General features: G+C 39.8%; 1 protein-coding gene across 5 annotated transcripts in view; it reads left to right on the top strand.

The window, feature by feature from the left end:
- Window positions 1–18,682, top strand: part of dgkg (diacylglycerol kinase gamma) — a 171,961-nt gene that overhangs the window by 67,855 nt on the left and 85,424 nt on the right. For 2 of the 5 annotated variants that reach the window (XM_003218420.4, XM_008106399.3), the window contains 3 exons: window positions 8,798–8,963; window positions 11,297–11,359; window positions 16,125–16,376. In XM_003218420.4, the coding sequence (XP_003218468.2) occupies window positions 8,798–8,963; window positions 11,297–11,359; window positions 16,125–16,376 (481 nt within the window). Of the gene's footprint in view, window positions 1–8,797; window positions 8,964–11,296; window positions 11,360–16,124; window positions 16,377–18,682 lie in introns of those variants that run through there. The other 3 variants (XM_008106400.3, XM_062976470.1, XM_062976471.1) reach the window with 3 other exon arrangements.

Raw genomic sequence — 18,682 nt, 5'->3', positions numbered from 1 at the left:
CTGCATTACTCACATGTGATGTTTCTATGTTGCTTTGCATGTTTGCTTCAGCACAAATGGAGAACCACAGAAAACTAAGTATGGCATGTAGTTTCAACTAGCGCTGTAAAAAAGGGGGTGGGATGTAGTGAACTCTCAAGATTACATCTATATTCTTAGAATTGCCATATATACGAGGGTTATCCACAAAGTAGATTATGTTTTGGAATTAAAAATGAACAAAGTATAGGAGAAAACATTTACCATATGCAGTTGAAAGCCACACCCAAATGCCACATCTCACGTAGTTGCCATTTAAATCTAGGCACTTACTATAGCAATGAATGAGCTTTGCAAATCCTTCCTCATTAAATTCTGCCACTTGCATCCTAAACCACTTGTTTCCAACAATGGGGGCGTGGCTGGCAACGCAGCATTTTGGTGATGCTGCGCAGCTGCAGTAAGGACTGACCGGCTGGTTGAGGATGCAAGCGGCAGAATTTAGTGGGGAAGGATTTGCAAAGCTCATTCATCACTATGGTAAGTGCCTAGATTTGAATGGCGACTACATGAGATATGGTATTTGGGTGTGGCTTTCAAATGCATATGGTAAATGTTTTCTCCTATACTTCGTTCATTTTTAATTCCAAAATGTAATCTACTTTGTGGATAGCCCTTGTATATAGGCCCAAATGTGTTAAGGATTGTAGATGATGTTAAATAGAAGCTCTTATATCCACCTGTGAACCAAAGTCCCCATACAGGGTAATGATGTGCCACTCAGCTTTGTAGAACAATTAACAGGAACTTTACTGACTTCAAAATGATCAAACAGAGCAATAATATTTATAATAGTCTCTCTGATTGCTTACAAAGAACAGTAGGAGTAAATAGTCCTTTTAAAGTCCATGGAATTGCCTCAGTGCCTTAGAAATAACAGGGCCACTGAGAGCCGGCAGCCATCTTCTCTACTGGCTGTTTCCAGTTAGCTTACACACACACTCTCTCTGAAGTAATCCTGCTTAAACCCGGTTCCCCAGTGGCATGGCAGAGAAACTGACCAATCAGTTTCCTAGCTGTTAGCAGGCTCAGCCAATCAGCATCTTACATGTACTTATTATGGATAGTTAACCTATCCATAATGGTGTCTTTACAAACCTCCACAAAATGTAGAGAGGCAGTTTGTCACTTTGGTTCAGTGCATAGTGAAATTCTGTCATTATTCTTGTAGTATAATCCAAGAAAAATATGGTTTATCATCAGTGATGATTATTTGCAGGTACAGTAGAGTCTCACTTATCCAACATAAACGGGCCGGCAGAACGTTGGATAAGTGAATATGTTGGATAATAAGGAGAGATTAAGGAAAAGCCTATTAAATATCAAATTAGGTTATGATTTTACAAATTAAGTACCAAAACATCATGCTATACAACAAATTTGACAGAAAGGTAGTTCAATATGCAGTAATGTTATGTAGTAATTACTGTATTTATGAATTTAGCACCAAAATATTACGATGGTTTGAAAACATTGACTACAAAAATGCGTTGGATAATCTAGAATGTTGGATAAGCGAGTGTTGGATAAGTGAGACTCTACCGTATCAGGTGCCTGTGAACGTAGGGATTTTCCACACACGAGCTTTGAACAAGCCTTTCCTTAAATTACCCTGTGATATAAACACAGAATATAAATAAATTCAATTGCTAGTCCCAGCTGGAGGAGATCCATTGAATCAACTGCTGAATGGTAAATCAATAATTACAAAAATCTTATAAATTCCAAGGGTCTTCTCTAATTGAGTTTAGCAATTTGATTTAGTTCACGGAGCTCGCTTTGGCAGCCAATTTTTCCCCGTATCATTTTCTCTGAGTGCATATCCTTCTGTAGGCAAAGAGAGTGGAATCGGTACTCTCAAGGGAACCCTAAGGTTTGCAAAAGGAAAAGGGCAAATCTTTAAGCAAATGTTTCTAAAGGAAGGGAAAAAACCAAACTAATATAGTGAAGAGTGAGCATGCAAAATACTGACTTGGAGGAAAAGGTGGAAAAACTAGAAGAGAAGGAAATAGAGTTTCCAGGAGGAATATATGTCTGGCTGGAAGAAATACCAAAACCATAACTCTAGTCCATTTTTCAAATTTGTGATGTAGGTTCTATTTGTTTGTTTTCCAATCTACATGAATGACGTTCACCTATGGCACAAATCACAGTAGAGGGTTTCAAATGTAATGAATGAAAACCCTTCAATAGAACTTAAATTTATTGCTGGACCGCAAAGTCAATGAGAGTGTTCAAAGTGAGAAACAATCCATAATGTTGACACACTTTCTCAACAATAATGTTGAGTGACTGGCATGCTGATAACTTGCTTGAAATGATTGTCTTCTTGCAGGATTGTGGATTCTGGGTGCAAAATTATGTTGCAGAGTCAGGAAAGGAAATCCCACTTGTAGATCAAAGACCTTATTCTTGTCTTTGATCTCTGCATCCCTGCTTCCCCAGTACAAATCCTCAGAGTAGTATTATCATGTCAGTGGTGAACCTCCAAATAATTGTGAATCAGAAAGCCATCATAGGGTTCAGAGTAGCAGAAAAGCTATCTGAGTTGTCCAATTCATGTTTGCAAAGAGTCCATCGCAAACAGAGCAGTTCACTTCACAGACACATACAGGTAGATATAAAAGGTACTTGTACTGCCAGAGATCTATATATATAAAAGGGTAATGAAATTTCGGCCTAGGACAAAACAACACATCCCAGAAACACTAAACTTGGCAGCACAACCCCTCATCCATGCCTCTACGTTCATACAACAAAAAGAAAAGAAAAATAAAGTCCTAATTAGAGGGAGAGGAATAATTGTTTTTATCCAATTGCTGCCAGTTAGAAAGCTAAGCTCCGCCCACTTGGTCTCCTATCAACCCACTCAGCACAGGGGACAGGCAGAGTTAGGCCTCAGTTAGGCCTCTTCCACACTGCCTATAAAATCCAGATTATCTGATTTTAACTGGATTATATGGCAGTGTAGACTCAAGGCCTTTCCACACAGCTATATAACCCATTTACAATCTTATATTATCTGCTTTGAACCGGATTATCTTGACTCCACACTGCCATATAATCCACTTCAGTGTTCATTTTATCCAGCTGTGTAGAAGGGGCCTCATACTTCGCCACAGCAACGCGTGGCCAGGCACAGCTAGTTCTTTATATTTCCCAATCTAACAGCTGAACACAACCATGTGTAATATTGTAGCTCCAGGGAGACTTGCCATGCACTTGGCAATGTCATAACATGTAATGCACATTTCAACTTTGTAGATGATCCAGACCTATTAAGAACGTTTGCTGCTTTTGCTTTACACATGTAGTCCAGCATAGACCACTGCTGTCAATATACGTAAGAGGTGCTGTACTCTGTTTTCTTTGGCAGAAATACGCATAGTTGCATTTCTGCAATATAGCTCTTGTTGCTTATTAATACTGTATGTTTGCTGCAGTGTATTTCTGCTTTTCCCTTGTAGATGTATATGTTTCTGCATATAAACTTGCTTTTGTGCAAAGAACCAGGCAGAGCTCAGTGCATTTCTGCTATATGTATTGTCTTTTTTTTTGTCATCTGATATATTTCTGTCTGTTTTTACTGGTACAAGTAGATTTCAATGAATTCCTGTTGTGTAACCTGTGACCAATTCTTATACTAGTTTTTGGTACATAAATGGGTTTTCCCTCTCTGTCTAGTAGTGTTTTCTCACAGAGGTTTAAAACCAGGACTGTTGCAACTGCAGAAAGCAAAAAGTTGGTCCTTTGTCCAGTGTGTATCAATCAGAACAAATGTGTTTATTATGATTCATTTGTTTTATGAAGTATTTTGGATTCCGACATCACTACTGTCACTCTCCAGCCATTATTTTAATATACGGCCAGACACATTCTGTGCAGTAAGAAAATGTGTTGTATGAAACAGTTTTTGTGCAGTTAGCAGCATATGCTATAAGGAATAAGCAGATATCTTACAAAAACAAATAAGCAAGATGCATAAATCAATAAAAATTAAGAAGACTGCTGTTATTTTCAGTTTAAATATATATTATACTATTAGTATATTATTGGGGCAAACCATCAGACTGCTCCCAGGATGTCTGTCTGCTTTGACTCCAATTGTTTTAATATAGGGATTCTGAACTGTGTCTAGTTTCCTTTCAAACTATACCTTTCAAACTATTTATTATCATCTAGAAAGTAGCCATATTCATTACTGTCTTCTTTGTAAATAATTTCTGCACTAGACAGATTTTGTCAATGTCAGTTCAGTCCCTAGTGCCATGACACTTGAAGGACAATGCCAACATATCTTCAGCCAATGCCATGATGAAGTTGTCTCTGTTTCCTTCTACAAAGCATTGCACAGTGATGCAAAATAGCATGTGACGCCAGGCAGGTTGGAGGAAAAACATCTTTGGTGCCAATCCTTTCGCTTCTTTTGCAGTAGGGAAAGAGCTTAGACCAGGGGTCCTGAAACTTTTTAAGTGGAGGGCCGATTCATGGTCCCTCAGATTGTTGACGGGCCGAATTATCATTTGAAAAAAAAAATGAACCAATTCCTATGCTCACTGTACATGTCTTATTTGTAGTGCAAAGAAAACAAAAACAAAAAAACAGAACCCAGCAACAATTATTTATTTATTTATTTACTAACTATATTTATACCCCACCCTCTCTCACCCCGAAGGGGACTCAGAGCGGCTTACAAGTTGTATGTACATACAATATATTATATTATTAGCATAGCACAATATTAGCATTATGTAATACTATATTGTACTATACCATTATACCATAATATTATTAGTAATATTACATTTAATATATAATATATAATTAATATTATCATATTATACGATATTATTATATTGTATTATTATTATTAGCTGCCCTGAGTCCCCTATTGGGTGAGAAGGGTGGGGTAGAAATACTAAAATAAATAAATATTATATTGTATTACATTATAATATTATTATCAATATTATATGTACACACAATATATTATATTATTACTATATCAGTCATTTACAATATTAAATTTACAATATTAGTAAATGAAAGAACAATACAATATTTAAAAATAAAAATAATTTTAACCAACATACTGTCAACTTATCAGGATTGCAGTGGGAAGTGTGGACCTGCTTCTGGCCAATTAGACAATCAAGTAGGATTGTTGTTGTGCCTTCAAGTCATTTCAGACTTTGGGTGAGCCCAAGTCTAAAACTGAGGGCAGGGGCCAGGTAAATGGCCTTGGAGGGCCGCATCCGGCCCCCGGGCCTTAGTTTGGGGACCCCTGGCTTAGACTAAACTTCATTTAATTTAACTTCATTTATTTCTATCCTTCCTTTCTCCCAATATAGAGACTCAAGGTGGCCAACAGCAATTAATTTAAACCCTACCATTCTCATATCTATCTGAAATATTCCTGACATTCAGTTATATATGCCTGACCCGTAAGCATCCTTTTCCCATTTTCCTTCCCCAATGACAATGCTAATATGATCTGTTTTTCTGAGAGCTGAACAACACCATTCCAACCCTTACCTTCCATAACTTATAGTAATAATCATCTTTCTCACTGTAGAGGCTTGTTTGCATGCACTGTCAGTGTATTCAGATTTATGCGCTGCGTATTTTAAATGGCTTATTGATCAGTCCTGATGATGAGCCAAAAAAAGAAGCTCAGAGTAAAAATGTAGCTACAGTAGAGACTCACTTATCCAACATAAACATGCCAGCAGAACATTGGATACGCGAAAATGTTGGATAATAAGGAGGGATTAAGGAAAAGCCGATTAAACATCAAATTTCATTATGGTTTTACAAATTAAGAACCAAAACATCATGTTTTACAACAAATTGATAGAAAAAGCAGTTCAATATACAGTAACGCTAGGTAGTAATTGCTGTATTTATGACTTTAGCACCAAAACATTGCAGTCCATTGAAAACATTAACTACAAAGACATTGACTACTAAAAGGCAGACTGCGTTGGATAATACAGAACGCTGGATAAGTGAAGGTTGGATAAGTGAGACTCTACTATACTTTTAAAAGTAGTCAAGGGATAGCCCTCCTCTTAATCGTAAGGCAGAGCTCTAAAAATGCTTCTCTTTTTACCTGCAATTTCCAGAATCCCCCAGCAAACATGGGTGGTGTCCATGCTTTTCTGACCTCTAAACAGAGCACAGGAGAAAGAAATCTCAACTGTTGTTCATATAATAATGTAGACTCCCGCACCTATGTATTGCCTTGTGACAACGATCCCTCTTGTTACTGTTGTGTGCTGTCAAGTCAACTCTAATTTATTGTAACCCTATATGTTACTAACAGGGTTCCCCCATGGAACCCTGTTAGTAACAATTTATCTCAGATTTTGCAAACTCGAGGCATTAATTTCCTTCGGGTTAATCTATCTATAATGTATTTATCTTCTTTTCTTACTGCCTTAAGCTTTCATCCAACATTTTCCTATTTTGCAGTGAGTCAGATTTTTTCATATGTACAGAATAAGATGGCCTCAATCTACTCATTTGACTTAACCTGTGAGTTCAGACTGATTTGCTCTAAGGGCCCAATATAATTTCTCTTTATAGTGGGCCATGGTTTCTGTATAGAATCATAATAGAGTTGGAAGAGACCTCATGAGCCATCTAGTTCAACCCCCTATCATGAAGGAAAAGTACATTCAAAGTACCCCCGAGAGATGTACATCCAGCCTCTGTTTAAAAGCATCAAGGAAGGAGCTTCCACCACTCCCTGAGGCAGAGAGTTCCACTGCTGAACAGCTCTAATGGTCAAGAAGTTCTTCCTAATGTTAGGTTGAATCTCCTCTCTTGTAATTTGAACCTGTTACTCTGAGTCCCTTCTCCCTCTTCCTTGTGGCATCCTTGCAGATATTTAAAGATGGCTCTTATGTCTCCTCTGAACCTTCTTTTCTGCAGGCAAAACAGACCCAGCTCTTTAATCCACTGTAAAATTCTTCTTTTAAGGGGGTTTCCCATCTCCTCATCTGCTTTCTTGTACATTGTCTAGTTTTTATATCACTATGTAGAATTTGGAAATGCTATGGCATTGATAATTCTGACTTTGGCATTTAGAAGTGTATCTTTACCCTTCATAGTTTTATATAGTTTTTTTCATAGGAGCCCTTCCAAATCTTAGTGTTTTTGATTTTAATCAATGCTTGTTCCAAAGCATAGAAAATCTTTTACAGTTTTGATGGCTTCAAATTAAACTTCACTTTAAAGCTACATGCATCTTCTGTGGTCACTATTCTTGTTTTTTCAGTTTCTAGTTGCAACTGAATAAATAAATAAATAAATATCTAAATACATAAACCCTGCTTTTGCATTTTCTTTATTAATTTTCACAGAAAATCATTCAGATCTTAGTTATTTCTTTGCAAGCAGTGTGGGGTCATCTTGATACCTTCAATTCAACTGAAATTTCTTCATCTAGATCAGGGGTCCCCAAACTTTTTAAATAGGGGACCAGTTCAGGATCCTTCGGACCATTGGAGGGCCGGACTATAGTTGGTCACCAAGCAATAATAGTAATAATAATAATAATAATAATAATAATAATAATAATAAAGAGGGTTGGAAGAGACTCCTTGGGCCATTGAGTCCAACCCCCTTCTGCCTTTATTCACCAAAAGCACAAGTAAAGCACCCCTGACAGATGGCCTCCCCGCCTCAATGTTAATAATAATAATAATAATAATAATAATAATAATAATAATAATAATAATAATAATAATAATAATAGTAATATTTAGAAGAGAAGAGGAGAACCCTTGGGTCATTTAGCTCAACCCCCTTCTGCCTTTGTGCCGTGGGGGCCGGATAAATGGCTTTGATGGGCCGCATGTGGCCCCCGGGCCTTAGTTTGGGGACCCCTGATCTAGATTATCTAGACTAGATATAATTCTGCTTTTGGCATGATATTTATTATCCTGTTGGTGATTCCTGTGATACACAGATTAGTCTCTATTGATACATTGATAGCCATTAAGTTGTATGGGATTCAGAGGTTCCAATACCTGGGTGTAATTATGTGGTGGAGTCCCCGGTGGCGCAATAGGTTAAATCCTTGTGCCGGCAGGACTGCTGACCAAAAGGTAGGTGGTTTGAATCCGGGGAGTGGGATGAACTCCTATCTGGCAGCTCCAGCTTCCCATTCAGGGACATGAGAGAAGCCTCCCACAAGATGGTAAAACATCCAAACATCCCCTGGATAATATCCTTGTAGACAGCCAATTCTCTCACACGAGAAGCTACTTGCAGTTTCTCTAGTCGCTTATTACATGAAAAAAATGTGGTAATACTCCACAATGTCATTGTCTTATTCCTGCCAAACAACAGAAGACTTCTCATTAAAATGTAGCTTTGAATGAAAGGGAAGTTACCACTGATTTTTGCATGAAAGCAAACAAGAATGAATGAGAGAGGCACTGTTCTTTGTAAATACTACTTTGATATTCTGCTTGTTAGAAAGAAATCAGTTTTGATGAAATAAAATAGATGTTAGACAAAATACTCTGAAGATGTGTTTATGTGCTTTTGAAAGTACAAAAAGTAGATAACTTTCATCAGACTCTGAATCTATGACCAAAAGCTGTGTTGTGGAAGCCTGAGCAGTTGGTGACCTATCATTGTGTTTTTGTAGGAAAGCAGTATTCATTTGTGTGTTGTGTGTTTTTTGAAAAAAGAGATACAGTTGGATTTCTAAAGGGTCTTGACTTCCTTCCTTTCCTCTCTGCAGCCTATTGACTATGAAGGATTCCAGCTTTTCATGAGAACATATCTGGAGGTCGATATTCCTGAAGAGCTCTGCCAACACCTCTTCATGTCCTTCAAACGAAAACTTTGCCAATATTCCCCAGAGAGCCAGCGGCAAAGTTCCAGCATTACGCAGCTCAGCAATCTTGGTGAGTACTGAGCAGTATGAATTCTCTTCTATTTGTTTCAGACCCCGCTACCTCCCACGCAGTGAATCAACAGTTCTACTTGTAAGGTTAAAATTCAGCGTTGCCTGCATGCTCAATGAAATTAAAACATGAAATGAATCTGGAAGGGTCTTAGATATCTTCTTTTGCAGATGCGTTTTTCAGGAAATAACAAATGTCACAGTGTAGATTTCTGCTGTTGAGGGTATGAGCCAGCTGGTTACAGAATAGTATTTTTCAATCCACCTCTCTTTTGGTGTTCAACTCCTTTTATCCCAGTCACTCAGTCAGTGTTCCCAAGGCCACTGAATATGATCACCATGTATGGATATGTACTTTTCACAGATGCATACTTTCCATCGTCCTCATTTGGCTGTTTGGGGATTGCCCCCAGTCCCTATTTAGATTCCTCCTTCCCCCTCATCCCAATTTGTGTGGAGATTTTTGTTTTGTATTTCTATAGTTGTGCCAAAACATTTCAGGAAAGTTGATCAAGGAGAACAAATATAACCATGTTCATCTGACACTGTGGGTTAGCAGTGCCAGGAAGGGTGTTCCCCGTGTTCCTGGCTCAGCCTGTTGCATCAATCATGTATCCATTAGCTTTGTAATGGGGTGTTAAATAAATATGGGTTGAGTTCTGAGCTAGGAAAATTGTGAAGTGGTCATTTTGTCTCGTGCTCGTCTGAAGCTGGATGCTTGTAATTCAATTCAAAAATTCTGGGATTTGATCCAAGATCCTCAAGACGTTGGATCTAATGTGCTTTTAACTGGGAATCCACATCAAATATATACTTTCCATAAGTGCAAATGCTTCATCAGCTTTTTAAAGATGATGTATATAACACTACCACAATTTTTGTTCCTGGGTTATAAATGTCATTTCTAATTGGTCCTATCATAAAAAATATGGGGAAAATGTATTAAACTGCAAAAATATTGTTTTGGCGGGACATCCTGCAGCACATTTTGCTATCGTTTTTCAATGAATATCTCATCGAGTCTCAACCTATTTGACATAGTTCGTGGCAGCCACAAAAACAAAGTTTCTGAAGTATAACAACTACTTTCAAAGTAAGTACCGCAGAATTAAATAGGAAATAACACTTTCAAACCAGGAACAGAAAATTTATCATAACTGCAGATTCTGTCCTACTCTTGGTGGGAGTGGCTACTCAAAAATAAGTCTGAGTTTAGTGGGACTCACCCCAGGTCGATGAATGGAAGGTTGCTCTTGGTGAGCATCTCTACTCAGAAGTAAGTTCCACTGAGCAGGGTTTTGTGCATGCACATACTGATTTTTTTCACCAGACAAACAAAAGTCTAATCAAAACAGCTTATTTTCTTTTTGAATAGGGGGAAAGTGAGAGAATGACCAATTGAGTGAGTGGTAGAAAGCAGGTAGTGGTGCTTGGTTGCTCACACACAGGTTGGCCAACAAATGTAACTAACAATGGGTGCATCTACACTATAGAATTAAGGCAGTTTGACACCTCTTTAACTGCCATGGCTCTTTGCTATGGAAATCTGGGAGCTGTAGTTTAGTAAGTCACTAAACTTCTCTTTGGCAGATAAAGCTAAGGACTTCATAAAATTATGGCTCCCAGGATTCCATAGCATTGAGTTGTGGCAGTTAAAGGGATGTCAAACTGCAATAATTCTATAGTGTAGATGCATTCATTCTATTGTAGATGCTCCCAGTGTGTCCAGGTGAATGAAGGGGGCAGGACCTTGCTAAGAGGAAGAACATCATCAATATTGGAGGGGAAGTAAAGGAGTAACTTCAAATGCCCCTTTTATCAATCAAAAAAAGATTGCTGATGGTACTAGGCCACAAGACTGGAAACAGAGGACTTTGGTTGGTTTCATGCATCACGTGAAGTTGAATGTGGGAACATCAGTATACTCTCAGGTACAAATACCATAACTATTACTGGTTTGGATTCCCTATAGCTGTAAATGTTCAAAACCTCCCAAGTTACTAATGTGCATCACATGAGCCTGTAAAAAGGTCCACAGCTTGGAAAAGTTACTTTTCTGAACCACAACTCTCAGACTTCTTCAGCCTGCATGATCAACATTGTGCATGGGCTTTGTGCTGGCACTGTGTATCTCAGCATGTGGATATTGAAGCTACGGTCAGGGAATGTTGAAACCCACCATGAGTTTAGTGTGTTTTCTTTGAAAACAATGAGCAAACCAAACGGTTATTAACTTGCAATGTGCATTTACAGTCTGCATTGGTTACAATAAGCATTTGGCCAGCAGCTTTTATTCGGGTGTATATTTATTCATCTTTTTTTTCATACATTCAGAGTCCAAGACTATTGATACAGGCATCTCCATCCAGACTGAAGTTGCTTGTGCTCCTGTTACAGGTATTCACTCTGAGAAATTGCACTTGATTTGAGTAGGGATGAGAAACTTCATGCCCAAGAGCCAAATTGGCCCTCATGCAGTCTGTGCACAGCATATGATCATCTGGTAGTTTCCAGCTTTAACATGTTTTTTCACATTTCCGAAAGCTGAATTACTTTTCCCAAAGTTTAGTTATTGGTGATTAGAGCTCTGAACTAAGATATGGTGGCTTTCTTGGCCAATCCTCTTGCCTTTGGCCCTGACCATCACTGGAACATGGTCTCTAAAAACATCTGAAGAGGGATTTTCTGGCCCTCTAAATTCAGGAATAGAGTCTGATAGTAAATTGAACACACCCGTTTATTTAACATAGAACCACACAAGGCTATGGCATGTGTACAAGCCTACCAATAAGAAGCAAACTGCATTTTCAAAGTAGAAACACCACACTTATTCATTCTGACTTCTTCTGCTGTTCTAGCTGTCATCATAGCATGATATATCAAGTCATTTTGGAACACGGTTAAGAATGTCTTGTACATGTTTAACTTAACTTGACATCTCTATAATCTCACAGCATTATCCATGCCCAAACAAACCGTTCTTCAGGGTTTTTTTCTCTCATTTAGGCCTTATGGCAACTTTCTGACTTTTCCTCTTCACCACTCTGATACTAAAGTGGGGTCCTCATGTTGAAAGTGTTTCCCCAAACTTGGCTTAGAATTCAACACCATTTAGAGATCAGCACTTCACCCACTTCTAGTTGAGCTTTGGAGACCCTTATTCCACATTAAATAGGAACCTCCACAAATATAAATAAATACAACTGGCTTTGTTCTTCAGCTCTCACACTCTTTTGCTCACTCCATTTGTGTTTTGTTTTCACTGGGAACTACCCTTTCTCTGGAAATCCTGTACAAAGAGGCATGCAGCAGCTAAGTAAACATGTTGCAGAAAGACTGCCTGGGTGCCAAGGCCTTAAAAAACTCACTGCTATTATTTCAGCATGATCTGGCATTTGTAACCATTCCATTTTGCCAGGAAACAGTTGCTATGCAGAGATGTCTTTTCTTCAAGTGCAGCATTTCTGTTATTACCATGAAGAGACATCTCTACCATACTGGTTACATACAGATGCCAGTGGAAGAAAATACATCCTTTTTCCTCCTGACGGTATAGTTATTTGAAGGACATGGATGGAACTTGTTCAGATTCATGTTAAGAAATGGTAGATGGATAGAGAGTTAGCTTTGCATAGTGGTTTGAGCAATGGTTCAACTCCCCATTCAACCATGAAAACCCGCAAGGTTTTTTTTTTTTTTTCATGTCAGGAGCGACTTGAGAAACTGCAAGTCGCTTCTGGTGTGAGAGAATTGCCTGTCTGCAAGGACATTGCTCAGGGGATGCCCAGATGTTTGATGTTTTTACTATCCTTGTGGGAGGCTTCTCTTATGCCCCTGCATGGGGAGCTGGAACTGATAGAGGGAGCTCATCCGCACTCTCCTCAGGTTGGATTCAAACCGGCAACCTTCAGGTCATCAACCCAGCCTTCAAGTCATCAGTCCTGCTGGCACAAGGGTTTAACCTACTGTGCAATCAGGGGCTCCAACCCATGTTACTTGAGTGAGTCAGTCACTTACTCCAGAAGACCCATGATAGGTTGACATCAGCTGGACTTGAAGGTACACAACAACTAAAATGGCAATGGAAGTGTAAATAAGGAGCCTTATGGAAGAAGATCTCCAAACAAATCATCGCTTTGCATTATATTTCTCTAATTTTGTACTCAGGAGATGAAATATTTTTCAAAATGTAGTGCAGCAGTTTGACTCTTGAAATAGAAATCTAGGAGATCAGGTTTCAAGTCCCCACTCAAGCATGTGACTTCACTGGGTGACCTTGGGCAACTTACCTACTCAGTGGGCCCTTCTCCACAAATTAATATAAAATTGGAGTTTGAAATGCTGATTTCATGTGAATTTGGTGTTCATACAGGGGGCTAAAACCTTGCCTTTCAGTTGAGGGGGTGGCCACATTCCCACCTGTAGCAATTTGCAATTGGCACTCGAGAGCATGCCACTAAAATATGCCACTTACACCACATTTTAGTTGGAGCCTCAGTCCTAGATGAAGGAATAACAAACATCTTCAGAACAAATCTCACCAAGAAAATGTTAGGGAAGGGTTGCCTTAAGTCAGAGTCAACATAAAAGCATGGGACAACAACAGTGGCTTCTTCTGACTTATTATGACTGGTTACATCTGGTTCTCAGTTGGTACAGTGAAATCTCTCTTAAAGTAGGAGTAGGAGATTCGTGGCCTACCAAATATTCTTGGATTACAGATTCCACCATCCTTTACAACTGACTATGCTGGTGGGGACTGTAATACAAATACATCTGAAAAGTTGCACAGTTTACCCTCCCTTGCTCTGAAATAGCTCCTTGTATGTTGTTCTATGATACATATCTGAAACTTTTGCTCTTTTGCTCTCACCTCTTTTGCTCTCACCTCTCTCAAGCGCATGAAATCCCCACCATCCCCACCATAGCGTATCTGCAGAGGTTTGTTTTTTGATTTAAGCTTTAAGACACATAAACATTCACAGACTACTTCTCAGTACATGTGATGTTGTTCCAGGAAATGATTTCCAGTCCAATCTTTGAGCCCAAAAAATGTGAGTGGGTAGAACTGAAAAAGGTAGCCGTACAACCCATGCCAAAAGTGGCATGCTGTTTACCTGCTCGGAAAGCACTCTGTGGACCAAGGGAGCAAGAAAAAAGTAATGGGACTTTATTAATAGAAACTGATTATTACATTTGACTGCTTTCACCTATCCTGCAGCAGAAAACTTTGCAGTGCTCCTGTGTCTCTCTGGGTGAGAAGGGAGGGGTAAAAGTGATGTAAATAAATAAATACATAAAATATGATGGGGACAAATACTATTCTGAATCTGGAAGTGTCTTAATTCAATTTTTTTTTCGTGTCAGGAGCGACTTGAGAAACTGCAAGTCGCTTCTGGAGTGAGAGAATTGGCTGTCTGCAAGGACGTTGCCCAGGGGACGCCCAGATGTTTTGATGTTTTACCATCCTTGTGGGAGGCTTCTCTCATGTCTCCGCATGGAGCTGAGCTGATAGAGGGAGCTCATCCGCACTCTCTTTGGGTGGGATTCGAACCTGGCAGCTTGCAGATCAGCAGCCCAACCTTCAAGTCACAAGGCTTTAACCCACTACTCCACTGGGGGCTCCTCTTAATTCAAATGAGTATCTTTTTCAAATTCAGTTTAAAGATAAACAAACAAGAGGAGAGAGCACATTGAGTTCCATCAACATTTAGCACCATTTTTCTTGTTTGGCTGAAATGTTACTATATTTCTATTTAATTCATATTGTTGCATCAAATTCCTTGTAGCTATGGATAAACAAATGCAACTCATTGCCTTTTTGTTCAATTTTTTGGTGATGTCACTTCTCTCTCTCTCTCTGGAAAAAAGAGAGAGATGTTCTGAATTATTTCAGTGAGCTAAGGTGGTTCTTTTTCCTGCCACCTTCTGGAAATTAAGCCTACCAAGCTGTTCCTGGTTGAGAACATCATAAAATCCAGGGACACCAGCAATCCAGTGGCACTTGAAGTGGGGAGGGTCAAAGTTATATTGGGGAGCCACAGCACTTTTCATGGTGGAATGCTCTGGGAGCTGTTATCCAACAAAGTAACTTTTCTGAGCTCTGTTCCTAAGTGGAGAGGGTTTGGAGTTAGCCTAATTTCTTTAGATTGTCCCTTACTGTGTCCACCTTTCGCAAGGACTTGAAATCCTGGATGTTCCAGTGTGCCCTTGAATGACAGTTTTAGTCCCTGATCAGGCCTGCCCAGCCCTAACTTACTGATTAAGTTTTCTCCGCATTTTACTCCCAGCCCTGGCCCTAAAGTCTGTGTTTTGCACAAGTCCTTGCCCTGCCATCTCGAATCTGATCATGCCCACCATGTCCTGGTGTACTGGTTGTTGATGTTAGTTGATGTATTTGTATGATGTTTTTACTCTGCTGTTTTTAATTGTTTTAATTAGATTGTTTATGTTTTATTAATAGTTTTTAGCTTGTGATCTTTGTTTATGCTGAGCTTGGTCTCCATCTAAGCCACCCCAAATCCCTTTGGGGAGATGGTGGTGGGATATAAAAATAAAGTTGTTGCTGTTGGCTAATTTAAAAGAACCACTAAGCAGTTGGTAGCTTTACGGGGCCGAGCTCATGTCAAAGATTCCATCTCAATATTAGGAGGAACTTCCCAATGGTAAGAGCTGTTTGACAGTGGAATTCATTGTCTTAGAATGTGGTGGAGTCTCCTTCCAACTCTGTGATTCTAATTGCCTCATCACACTAGAGCACGAATCCACTTTAAATATGGTTTCTTCCTCCTGTAGAATTCTGGGGTTTGCAGTTTGGTGAGGCCCGGGACCTGTCTGGCTGAGCTGTTTAAAGCTCCCTTCCTAAAGTGGATTTAAAGTGGATCCAAGCTCTAGTGTGATGAGATCCTAAGAAGACACTGTCCAGGACACTGATCCACATTATTTGGTGATCCTGATCTGAGAAGTAAAGTGGAGTTTATTTTGTTGACAATCTTTGTCTAAAATTGACTTCTGAAAAGATGAGAGCATCTAACTGTTGTGCATCGAATCATAGAATCCTGGAGCTGGAAGAGACCACATGGGCCATCCTGTCGAACCCCCTGCCATGCAAGAACACATTTCTCTAACAAGTAACTAAGTCTGTGCTATCTTTGATTTATAGGGATCAATGGGAAAACTCTCAACACCATGGGAAGGCACACGCCTGAATCCAAGAGCTCCCAAGCAAACCTGGCAGAGCAGCAAACAGCCTCCTTATGTCCCACTCCAACCAATACCAATGCCCTTGGGAATGCCTCACCAAGCTGGTCCAGGTCATCATCACAGAAATCCACTGCCGGTACCCCCTCTGCTCACAATTCCTCAGGGTCCTCCAAGATGTCCTCAGGTTCTCTGCTAAGCCCACAATCCCCAGGTGAGTCCTTTGTTGGCCCTGCTCCTCCAAAGCTCTTCCATGAATGACCCCACTGTTCTCCAGCTTTGCCTGGCTGCCTGACTTCATGGGCTGATGTGAAGCTGTCTTTTTGTTCTGCCAAAATGGTGAATGAATGGTAGGGAAATTTGAAGAAGGAGTTATAGCTGATGAAATGTCGTGTTGATTCTATAGGAATGTGGAAAGAAAAAAATTGACATCAGGCCAAGAGCAAGATTTCAAGACTAATTTGTGCATGGCATCAGTCATTATATAGGCGACATCCTCCTTCCACAGGCTCAGCAAATACACCTGCTGCACAGTGGCAGTCAGGGACTCCTGGGAAATCCTTCCTAATCACCCTGGGAAGCATTTTGCTGTTGTCTTTGCAAACAGTGGCATTATTTACGACAAGCCAGTATCTCTATGGAGGTGTCACCAGCTGCCTGAGCACAGGCGTTTTAAGCCACATTGTTACCTCGATCACAGGGGATTCCATGGCATTTTTACACCTTTAAACATTTGTATATTTGCAGGGGAATATGGGGAGGCCTGTTTCTTTGCTGGGATTCTGTTAGCCAGTAGTCTTATTCCATGGCAACAGGAGTCAGGCTGGGAGAGATATTGGCTCCAGAGTACTGTTAACTTGGTAGAGGGTTGGGGAGAGGATAGAAGGAAATATCTTCATGTCCTCAAGGGTAAAATTCCCTATAGTCAACAATGCCTTAGAATGCCTCTTCCTTCATTGTCACCCTTTGGCCAAGAGCCTCTGGTTTATTGGGGTTTCCCACCCAGATCATGTCTGATCTTGGAAGCTAAGCAGGATCAGCCAAATGTAATACTTGGATGAAAAACCACCAACAAATACCAGGTTTTGTAGGCTATATTTCAAATTAGGGAAGTGACAAAACCACCTCTGAATATTCCTTCCTTACTCCATTCTTAAAGGGGTCACCATAAGTAAACTACGTGACTTCAACCCTAGTACCCATAGTGGCCCCTGGCTTAATTTTAAAAACCTTCTGCAAACATGAACTGGGTAGAAAAGAAGAGGAAACTAGAAGAAGTGGCAAATGGAAAGAGAATGGAAGAAAGAGAGAAAAGGGATTGTGCAGCCCCTCCCTGTGTTTGTTTCTAGCTGTCTGTCACTGATTTCAGCTCTGCCTTTCTGGTTTCATGATGACCAATCCTTGCTGAAATTCTATCTACTACACAACTATTGATGATACAGGAATTCTCTCCAGTTTTTAATCTGGCAGTACTATCTCGACCACCAGGCCTATAGCGAGGGTTTTTTTTTTACGGGTTCAACCTCCCTCCCCCAAATTTTTCAGGTTATAAAAAAAACCTGGTTTACTCATGAAATTTAACTGGTTAACCAAATCCCCATGCTAAGTCTATGAGACGCAAAACATTAAGAGTCCCTCCAGGCACTATCTCAATCAGATATTGACAGGTTTGTAGCGGGGGGTGGGGGGTGGGTGGGGTGGGGGTGCTAGGGGTTCAACACCCCCCCCCCGAAATTTTCAAAACCCCTCCCGAATTTTTTTTCTGACTATGGCCCTGTTGACCACTCCATTAATGTGACCACAGACGGAAAACTACAAATGGAATATATCCATTGTGGGGGGGGGGGGGGGGGGTTTGGGGGGGATCCTTTCTCTGCCAGTATAAATTATTTCAAAAATAGTTGGTATTCAGTTAATGATTTATACAAACATAAGCCAGATATACACCTGCATAAGTGTTTCTTTTGGGGGGAATTGTAAAAGTTGGAATTCTTTACCAACCACATATAGTGAACAGACTTCCCCACAAATCCATCTTTTAGCTGATGCAGCCCACCTAAACAGCACTTCACAGACTATAATAATAATAATAATAATAATAATAATAATAATAATAATAATAAAACTTTATTTATACCCCGCCACCATCTCCCCAAAGGGACTCGGGGCGGCTTACATGGGGCCCTACCCAGGACAATACAATATAACACAACATAAAAACAACATATCATAATACAATTATCCAATACAATTGATAAAATATACAATACAACACAGAATCAAGAAAGCAATCTAACAGGGGCGAGCTGCATGAACACTAAGTTAAAACTCGGGGTGAGAAAGGGATCAAAATAAAAACCTCGGGGGACAGGGACATCAGAAAATGAAACAGTCTAGAGGATAAATGTTGAGGGGAGTAACAAAAGAACAGTTACTCTCCGAAGGCACATCGGAATAGCCATGTTTTTAAATCTTTCCTAAAGGCTAAAAGAGTGGGGGCTTGCCTAATTTCACTGGGCA

Source organism: Anolis carolinensis, chromosome 3, assembly GCF_035594765.1.
Source record: "Anolis carolinensis isolate JA03-04 chromosome 3, rAnoCar3.1.pri, whole genome shotgun sequence".
In the NCBI taxonomy this organism is placed as follows: domain Eukaryota; kingdom Metazoa; phylum Chordata; class Lepidosauria; order Squamata; family Dactyloidae; genus Anolis; species Anolis carolinensis.
Note: the sequence above shows the minus strand (reverse complement) of the source record. Positions and strands in the feature narration are given on the sequence as shown.